General features: G+C 36.4%; 1 protein-coding gene across 2 annotated transcripts; it reads left to right on the forward strand.

Moving 5' to 3' along the window:
* Nucleotides 1–649: 649 nt before the first annotated feature.
* Nucleotides 650–6,533, forward strand: LOC103132138 (GTPase IMAP family member 8-like). 2 transcript variants are annotated; one of them, XM_007543890.2, is made up of 5 exons: nucleotides 650–797; nucleotides 2,279–2,307; nucleotides 2,861–2,911; nucleotides 3,491–4,117; nucleotides 4,208–6,533. In XM_007543890.2, exons 2-5 carry the CDS (start codon nucleotides 2,298–2,300, stop codon nucleotides 5,488–5,490), a joined length of 1,971 nt encoding a protein of 656 aa, XP_007543952.1. In that variant the 5' UTR covers nucleotides 650–797; nucleotides 2,279–2,297; the 3' UTR covers nucleotides 5,491–6,533. The 2 variants fall into 2 exon arrangements, with proteins under 2 accessions (XP_007543952.1, XP_016522659.1); XM_016667173.1 differs by lacking the exon at nucleotides 650–797 and having other exon boundaries at nucleotides 2,270–2,307.
* Nucleotides 6,534–10,451: the final 3,918 nt, after the last annotated feature.

The following is a 10,451-nucleotide window of genomic DNA, read 5'->3' on the forward strand; positions in this document are numbered from 1 at the left end:
TTTAACATTTAAGTTCACTTCTAATCACAGACAAGAATAAAAACCTGGTTCTTTCTGATCAGCTGAGCTCAGTTTGTAGTAAAACACTTCATCTTATGAAAATCAGTTCACAGTTTTGTTCCTGCATCTTTTAACTTTCCTGAGAAAAATTTATTTTCTGTCAGGAATGAGGTTCCTTTGGTTCTTCCACAGCAAGTTTTCACCAAGGTTCAATAAAATTCTTTAGGACCCAGTTCTCAGTCACATGTTTGGATAAAGTAAAGTTATATTTCTATTTCATTATGGTTTAATGGAGGAGGAATATTTAACTCAACACTAATGACTGAGGTTTATTAAAGGGAAAAAGAAATGAATGATGCTGATTATCCATAAAAATAAAACTGGAACAAAAGATTGGATTATAAGGAGAAAATAAATCAGCTTTTATAAACTATGATCACCAAAACAGTTTATATTGAAACATATTTAATAGTTCATTGAAGAGAGTTTTAATCTGATGCCTGCATGGAAACATGTTGGGATCAACTGAAGAAGTTGGTTTGTATCAGCAGTAAAACAGGAAGAGCAGGTTCTGAGTTCTCACTTTCGCTTTCAGTTGTAACTTGGTGACATAGCAGCTGAATCCAGAGACTAAACCCAGTTTAAGTCCTGGATTAAACCACTTTAACTCCTGGATTAAACCAGTGTAACTCCTGGATTAACCAGTGTAACTCCTGGACTCTCCAGCAGGTTTTCTCTGGTGGATCTGCAGAATCTCCTCCTGAGCCTTCAGACGGATCGACACCAACAGACTGAAGGTGAGCCGACTGTCAGCTGGTCTGACTGCAGCAGGAGTCTGATCATGTTTGCTGCTTTTGAATCATTCAGAAACAGAATCATCAGGTTTTCACTCAGATTGGATCAGGCTGGTGAAGCAGCAGGAAGGAATCCAGACATTTTAGACTCTGTCACTCAGCCTGCCTCCATTTTGAATCGGCTCCACTCATTCTGAACACCGACCCGTTACTTTGTTTGAGCCTTTTGGTAGATGTTCATACAGCAGACAATACAGATAACTGTACACCTAAATATAGTTCTGTTTAATAATCATATTTTACCCAACAACAACGCTGCTGTCAGACCAGGAAGTACAGAAACATTCATGTTTCCTGGAGCTTTTTGGAGTAAATTATTAATAAAATTCAATAAATAATTTTTAGTTTTTCCATTTGCAAATGATTTAAGATCAGAATAACAAGAATTTGTTCAGTTTCCTCTCACTAACATAACACCTGCTTCGAGTGAACATTTTCTAAAGCAGGAAGTGGGATCATTTAGCCGCTGCTGCCCTCTAGTGGTTGAACTCTGGGTGTAAATATTGCAGTGACGTGTTATTTTGTGCTGGTTTGTTTCCTCATTATCTTGTGATTCAGGTTCTGTTTAGTGGTTTGTTAGATGATTTCATGGCATGTTTGAGTTTTTTTTTTTGCATTAAAAATGATAAAAACTATCATCTCAATACATCAATATGTTCTCTGTGGTTTGCAGTCACAGGCCGTTTTCCTCAACTTTTCTACCAACAGTATGATAGTTAAGAGTATTTCACTGTAAAATGATTTTAAGTAAGTAATTAAATCTGGTATGATGCATATATCACCACCTAATGTTAAGTTTGCACGTTATGGTTGCATAGAAAACTCTTGTACACAGCAAATCCAGGAGGCCCAGATTAACTCTGTCAGATTTGATTTCAACACTTTTAAAGTGTCTATATGGCTCCACAGCAGAAAGTGTTAATTTAACTCTTTTTGGAGAGTTGGTACCTTAACTCTAATAAAGTGTCAGATATCAAATCTGCTGGAGTTAATCATTTAACACTTACTAACACTAATTCAGTGTTAGATCTTAATATTAACTCCCTCAGAGTACTTCTTTAACTTCTTCAGAGTTATTTGTAATTAATATTAAATAGGTATTTTATTGTTTGAACTTTTAAAAATTCTTTGAAAAATAAACATTTAATAAAGAGGCAATGATTTTCTCAAATGCATTTATTTAAACATATGCACCATAATTACAAAACATATTACAACATGGAATAATGTGCATGTTTCACAGTTTCAAAAACTGAGAAAACTGTAAATGATAAAAATCGAATGTTGTGATTCAGAGATATTTAAAAATGTTTAGTTTGAAATGTAGGAAACTGTTTACATAAATAAGTTTAAATAACTCTTCCCTATTGATTATGTGACCCTGTGGAGAACAACAATGACTAACCTCTTACTCTTCTGTCCAGTTGCTGAGTAAAGGACATAATGGCTGCTGGTGAGTAAAATGAATAAACTGAGACTTCATTAGGGAAATGTTACTGTAATGTTTATCAGGATCTTTTTGACTTGTAGGTTTATGATTAAATGTGATAACAAACTCAAATTAATTAATAGTCTGTTTGAAAATGGCCACATTTTCTTTCCAGGGTTGTTTTGAACTCGTTTTTAATGTGTGTATTAATCTATTATTAATGTCTGAATCTCATTTTAACCTTTATACTTTAAGAACAGATTTAAAAACACATTTTACTGGGGTTCTGTGGTGGCGCATGTGCAAAGCATGACCCACACATGAAAGCCTTAGTCTGCATAGTAGTGGTCACAGGTTCGATTCCCAGCCTGGTGACATTCACCACATGTCTTCTCTCATTACCCTCTTTCCTGTTGAACTTTTTTCAAATAAAGGCAACTAGAGCCAACAAAACCTAAAATAATCCCACACATTTTGGTGGCAAAAGAAAGAGAGGACCTTATTTTTCATTACTATCAAGTTGTGTCTTTGTAAAAACAACCATAAAAACATTTTTGAATTTAATTTCCTCTCCTAGATTTTCCCCCCATCAGAAGAAGCAGCAGTTTTGAATTCCAGCGACCTGACCGTAAGTTTAAACTGAATGTTATACTCTGGTTTTAAAATCTGGCCATTACCTTCAAGGGAAGTTCTGCTGAAAATAATCTCTCTTTTAGCTCAGTCTGGACTTTCTCCCATTGACTTGGATTGTCTCCAGTAGAGTTTCTATTGGGCCAATCAGCAAACAGAAGGAGAAGTTGTGAACAATGATGTTGATTTTCTGCTCCGTTTCAGATTTGTGGTCTGCCTTTAGTTTTAGTTGGTGGTGGAGGAAATGAAGGAAACCGTTCAGTCCATGTTGGTCACGTTTCCAAATATTGAATTCACATTAACAGCCGCCTCATTCAGATCGGATGTTAGTTCACGGTTCAAGCAAAACTGGTGCATTACGTTTGCTAACAAACAAACATTAGAAATTGGGTAAAATTTAAACCTCACAATAGTCCATGCTTCTAGTAAGCAACTGTTTCTCAACAGCTGATAGTTCAATGCCTGTTTGGGTGGAGGACTCATCAAACAGAGCTCTCCTTTTTGATGTGACCCCTCACATTTTTCTATTTCTAGCAACAACTGTATTGATTTGGAATGATTTTTGTTTTTGTTGCAGTTAAACAAAGACCTGCTGCTCTGAACCTGGTTCTGTTTGGTCCCAGTGACCCACTGAAGGCGTCAGCAGCCAAGGCCATTCTAGGTCATGAGGATCTTCCTTCACAGCGTGTCAGAAGGCAGGGAGAGGCGTTTGGACGTCAGGTTTCTCTGGTGGAGCTGCCTGCCTTGGGTGGAAAAGCTCAGCAGGAAGTGATGGAGGAATCCTTCAGGTGTGTCTCCCTCTGTGACCCTGAGGGTGTCCACGCCTTCATCCTGGTCCTACCTGTGGGTCCCCTCACTGATGAAGACAAGGGAGAGTTACACACCATCCAGGACACATTCAGCTCCAGAGTCAATGACTTCACCATCATCCTCTTCACCACAGATCCTGAACATCCTGATGTTGGTAACTTTATAGAGAACAAGGACATCCAGGATCTCCTCCAGATCTGTGGAGGAAGATATTTAGTTCTGAACATCAGAGACAGACGGCAGATCAGAGGACTGATGGAGACGGTGGAGTCGATTAGTACATCCAATAATACAGCACAAAGTTATACAACAGTAATGTTTGCAAATACCCAGAAGGACAGACTCATACAACAACAGCAAGAACTAGAAGAGCTCAAGAAGGAGAAGATTGCCCGTAAGTATTCAGCATTTTTCAAAATCTGAACTCCTGCCTTCTGCTTCCATCTTTAGACTTCATTGAATATTTAATGTTTTAATGTTTCAGGTGACAAGAAAAACTCTCCTGAGTGTCTCAGGATTGTCCTGATTGGAAAAACTGGAACTGGGAAGAGTTCATCAGGAAACACCATTTTGGGTAGAAAAGCTTTTGCGTTTGGATCAAGTCAAACATCAGTAACTAAACGCTGTCAGAGAGAGAAGGGTGAAGTGGATGGTCGTTCTGTCGTTGTGGTCGACACTCCTGGTCTGTTTGGCAACACGCTCACCCCCAACCAGGTGGATGAGGAGCTGCTGAAGTGCATCAGCCTGCTGGCCCCGGGGCCACACGTCTTCCTGCTGGTGCTGCAGGTCGGCAGATTCACAGAGGAGGAGAACAAGACGTTAAAACTCATCAAGAAGAACTTTGGTGTAGATTCAGAAAACTTCACCATCATTCTTTTTACCAGAGGAGACGACCTGGAGTATGAGGACAAGTCCATTGAAGAGTATGTTGAAAAGGACTGTGAGGAGCCCTGTAAGAAGCTGATCAGCGACTGTGGAGGAAGATACCATGTGTTCAATAATCATTCAAAATGGAGGCAGATACAAGTCAGAGAGTTGATCAGGAAAATTGACACCATGGTGAAGGAGAATGGAGGAAACTGCTTCACCAGCAAGGCGCTGCAGGAGGAGGTGAAGAGGATCCTGGAGGAGAAAGAAGGAGAAATGAAGAAACTGAGGGAGGAACTACAGAAGAAACATGAAGAAGAAACAGAATCACTGAGAAGAAAAATGGAAGAACAGAGAGAAGAGATGGAAAAAGAGAGAAAACGGAGAGAAGAACAATTTAAAGAGATGGAAGAAAACAACTGGAAGGAGCGAGAGCAGAAAGAGAGAGAGCAGAGAGAAAGAGAAGAGGAAGAGAAGAAAAGAAAAGAGGAGGAAGAACGACAACAACATCAGTGGGAAAAAGAACGACAAGATTTAGAGAAAAAGATCAAACAGGAATCAGAAGAAAAGGAAACAATCGACAGAAAACTGGAAGAGATGAGAAAAAAGATGGAGGACAAACGAGACGCCTGGGAGACGGAAAGAAAGGAGTGGTGGGAAAAACGACACCAAGAAGACGGAGAGAGACGAGAAGAACTGAAGAGACTTCACGAGAAATATGAGAAAGAGAGAGAGAAATATGAAAACCAGAGAAGAGAAGATGAGGAGAGGAGGAGAGAAGTGGAGAAGGAGAGGAAAGAACTAGAGGAAAAATATCAGAAACAACTGGAGGAAGTAAAGAGGAAGTTTGAGGAGGAAGCCAGAAAACAAGCAGAAGAATCCACCGCAAAGAAAGATTAAATCCAAAAATGATGGTGAAACAGATCATGTTTGATATAAAACAAGAAATGTTCTAAAAAATGATTAAAAAGCTTCTGAGAAAGTTAAGTTGTAGACGGGTTATAAATATCTGGAGTGGAGGAAAGTAGAGCCAGAAGTTATCAGTTAGTTACAGGATCATCCAACAGGTGAGAAAAGGTCAGTAAAGGTCAGTAAAGGTCATCAGACTCACAGGATTCAATAATCAGATCAGTTCATGTTGTTTTTATTATGATGAATTTACTAAACTTTATGTTTTTATACAGATACATTTATTTATTCTTATTACATAAACTCATTGTTCTTCTTTCTAAGACCAGCTGCTGTTGTAGATTTACTGTCATTTTTCCCAAAAGACTCAAAATAATAAGTTTCTGAATCTTGATAATTCATCAAAAGTTGTTTGACTTTTTAAAATCTGAACTTTTATGTATTTTTACATTCTTGTTCTGATGTTCATTCAGTAAAAGCTGTTAAAAATTAAAGTTTACAAATTAGTTGTAACATATCTAGTGAGTTTTTTTGTACAAATATTTTTATATGTTTGTGTTTAAGCTGGTTTTAATAACTACTAATTCCTTTGAAGGAAGTTCATATGATTCTCTACATGGTTTTTGACAAACAGACATGAAAGTCTGATTTTTAAATGGAGATTTTATTTAATTTCAAACAGATAAACCTCAAAAATGCAGGTAAACATTTTATTAAAAACAGGTCAATAAAACAAACGGACATGTTTTACACGTGTGTTTCTGATGCTGCAGACATTCATTAGTGACGGCAGAAATGAATGAATTTTGATTATAGATTATTGATCCATCAGTGTATTAATGTCGTCCTTCAGATTATCTTAAAGCTGAAATCTCGCCTGGTTGGATGATTCCTCCGAATGCAGCAGGTCCAGTTGATGCCAAACCTTCATTCTAACAGAATCATTTTCTGAAGTTACTATGAATGTTGAAGAGTAAATGAAGAGAAAACAGAGAATGTGTGATTTTCAGTTGAAATGAACTCATTCATTCATCAAATGAATGAATGAGCTGCTCTGCATGTTTAACCTCACAAATAAAACTGCAGGTACTGAAGGATTAAACTTCATTTTTTCCAGAAACATTTAAACTTTTTGTTGCTCATTTAGTATGAAGGTGGCACTTTGAATTCATTATTAAAATGATGTATAATATGTATTTTCTGTGTTTTGAAATCAATGTTCACATAATCATAACTTTACTTTGTATATAAGGTAAATTAGTGTGGATATGATTGGCTCCAATATGACATTTGGTTATTGTATATCAAAAGTTGAAGTTGAAAAATATGTTTTTGTTTTTGGTTGTATTGGTTCATTTGATTTGTTTTGTATGAACTGATTTTAAATAAAGATATTAAGTTTATTTATTTATTTATTTTATTTCAAACAGACTGAAAAGACAACCAAGAAAACAAACAAAACACAATAGAATAAAACAAACATAAGAAATAAAATGTAAAACAAATTATTCTGCCCATGTGACATGTAAATTTTATATTTTCTGTTCGAAAAGGAGCAGGTAGAAGATATAATGTCTTATAATGTCCTGCCCCTTTCCTGCTTGACAATTTATCAATTAACTTTCAGAACATCAAAAAGAAACAACTTGTTTCCATTTTACATGATGTTTGATTATGCACAATTATTTAAATACTATTTATATCATCAATTACATTAAAGACTATTAAACAATCATCTTATATATCATATTTTGAAATAAGCTCAGTTTTAACGAGTTTTTTAAATTGGTTTACATTTGTACTTTTTCTTAACTCATTCAGTCCATTCCAGACATTTACTCCACACACAGATGAACACAAACTCTTCCTGGTTGTTCTGTAGGAAGTTTGATGTTTGTCTACAGTGAAGAAAATGAGAACCAGACTCTGAATCTGATGCTTCACATTTTTACTGAAGATACTTTTTGCCAGGGGTCCCCAAACTTTTTCCTGCGAGGGCCACATGACTGTTCCCTATAGGACACTTGCAATTTTAGCAAAACTGAATTTGGACTACAAAGAAGCTGTGATGGAAAAAATGACAGATTCTGAAAATTGATTAGCAGGAAGTGATGATGCTGTTCAGCAGTTCAGCAGCAAATGCACTGATGTCATAGAAAAGAAAATAGAAAAAAATGAACAGACTGAATAATGCAATGAAAAAGAAAATAAAGATATCGACGCAGCACCAAGAGAGAATAAAGTTATATTTTTTTGCCATCAAAGTACACAAAAAATGTTCTTATGGGCTACAGAAGTGGCTTTTGCATCGTCTCCTTTAATTTCAAAAGTAATTTAAAATACAAAAATAAACTATTTTATATACAAGTAATTTTTTTAATTCACTAAATACATCAGCAGTATAAAATACTACAAAAATAAATAATGGAGACATTTTCTTAACAGAATCTAAATAATGCATAGGGAAATTTGTGAAATTTAAAATGACAGTTGTTTTGGCCTTGTGGGAGCTGGTTTGCTGTTTTTCCACCAGGAGAAGCCATGAGGTTGCTGTCCGATGGAGGATGGTTCATCAGACAGCGGCTTCATCAACGTGAGCACAAGAGGAGCAGGCGGCCAGTTCTCCAGGCCTCAGTGTTAACCAGGTATGGTACTCTGAGCTCCAAGCTTTTTCCTGTGTTCCTAGCAACCTGAACTTTCCTCTAACCTCCTCGAAAGGTTTCCTCTCATGGCACCGTGAAAAATACCCTTTATGTTACCCGAGATCATCAGATCCACATCCAAGAACCTCTGCTGAAAATTCATCTGGTTCCCCACCTTTGACTGGCGAAGATCCGCTCCTCGATCTACAGATTGTTCGACTACCTGCCCGCCCTCAACGCTTCTTCTGTCAGCAACCAGAAACTCCTCCAGCCATCTGAATCTGGACCGGGCAGCTCCTTCTCCCACAAGCAACCCAGGCTGAAGTGCCCCATCCTCTCCCCCGTGGCGGATTTACGTCTCACTCAGAAAACCTATTTCAGTTTCATTCCGACCATCCACTTACTGCCTTCAGATCTCAGAGGATCCTGATTATGTGATCCTGATCACATATTCTGATTCCTGGGCAATCGTTGATCTGTTCAAAATAAACTTTATCTGATTTTTCCATCTTCTGTTTGTGTTCTGCATGTGTAGTGCTGTTTGTCAAACCAAACATCCAATAAAAGTTCCACCAAGCCACTGAGGCACTGGGGTCAAGTTTCTGGACGCAGGCAAAAGAAGGTTCAATGTCCAAACTTATTGATTGTTTCTTGATTATTTATTTTTCTCTTTTTTAAAACAATTACAGAGATGAAACTTTCCTTTGTGCTCTTCCTCTCTTGCTCTGTTAAAAACCATCGGCCCCAAACCCAAATGCCTGCTGGTCCTTCAGGCCCCTGCACTTATAGAAAGTGGACTGACCCACATTACTACCTGTTTTACTTAGAAAATGAATAAATAAAACCAAAAATAAATAAAGTCAACAATAATTAACCTACAAATAAACTCTGTAGATAATACAAAAACAGAAATTTAAGAATAAAGCAACAAATTCAAATCGATAAAGAAATAAAGAAAAATTAGCTTCAACAAGCAGCACTTTAATAAACTTTATAAATCTTAAACACATCAACAGAAAACAAGCATTACTACACAAATAGATGAAAACTATAACATGGCTGTCAGTTTGATTTCTTGATTATTTCCACCTGGAGAAGCTGTGGTGGCAGCCGGCCGTTTGTACTGAGCCAGGAAATGAATATGGCTGAATATTCAAACAGCTGTGTGGCTGAGATTAACCGGACATTGGTGGGACACAAGCATGAGCATTTACTTCATTAAATCATAAAGTTTGAACACTATAAAATCAGAAGTAATAAAATGATGATAGTCTGAAGCTCCAGCAGGAAGAGGTGAAGTAAAAATGGTTCTGCTTGTTTTATTTAAACATGCAAACATCCATCAGGTCCAACAAAGACACAGTCTGGAAATGAAACTGGTTTATATCAACAGGTCAGATCCAACTAACTAACTAACTAACTAACTAACTAACTAACTAACTAACTAACTAACTAACTAACTAACTAACTAACTAACCTGTTTTTAAAGATGTTTTGATAAATAGCTCATTTGTCCTTGATAGTTGCTAAACTGTATTAAAATGATTCACCAAAGGAAGAGCAGCGAGAAACGAACCAAATGCAAACAGATTATTAAACACTTTTCATTTTAACTCAACATATTTACATTTTCAAAGTATGAGTCTGATGCTTTTCATCAAGATTATTTTAAGTGATAATCAGCCTCCACTTCCGTGGCCATAAAAAGGTCATAAAAGACCTTAAAGGAAAAAAAAACATAAAAAATGAGCAAAAATAGGAACAAAATAAGGGCAGAAATAAAGAAAAGGAAGCAAAAGCAACAAATGAGTAAATTCAGCTTCCTCTGGGCTAAAAGAATCAAAATGTTCTATTTGCATATATTTATCAGCAGCCATCTAAATAAAATGTTTAAATTTAAAACTGATGAATTATTGAACAGCTTCACTTTGTAGATCTGAGTCAGAGAATGAAAGCTGAACTTTATTTCAATAACTGATCAGATCCATGTTGTTCTAATCAGAATCGAAAACATATTTCTGTCATATTTAAACTTTTCCAACATCATTTCACTGCAGCAATGAAATGAGATTCATGTTTTGAAGTTGAGTTTTAGTTTAAGTTTTGGCTCTAAATTACATTTAAAAGTTATTCCAGTAATAAAAGAAACAAACTGTTGAAGTTTATTAAATTGTTCAGGATTTAAAACCTGTTTAAATGTTGAATGAATGAATGAATGAATGAATGAATGAATGAATGAATGAATGAATGAATGAATGAATGAGAGACGGATCCACCCGGTTCCAGATCCACTAGCAGACAGTAACTACT

This window comes from Poecilia formosa, unplaced genomic scaffold, assembly GCF_000485575.1.
Source record: "Poecilia formosa unplaced genomic scaffold, Poecilia_formosa-5.1.2 Scaffold933, whole genome shotgun sequence".
NCBI lineage: Eukaryota > Metazoa > Chordata > Actinopteri > Cyprinodontiformes > Poeciliidae > Poecilia > Poecilia formosa.

Excerpts from the sequence above, each read along its gene's own strand:
- LOC103132138 (XM_007543890.2), top strand. Across the intron at positions 2,912-3,490 it reads TGAATTCCAGCGACCTGACC|TTAAACAAAGACCTGCTGCT; the intron begins GTAAGTTTAAAC and ends TTTTTGTTGCAG. Across the intron at positions 4,118-4,207 it reads CAAGAAGGAGAAGATTGCCC|GTGACAAGAAAAACTCTCCT; the intron begins GTAAGTATTCAG and ends TTAATGTTTCAG.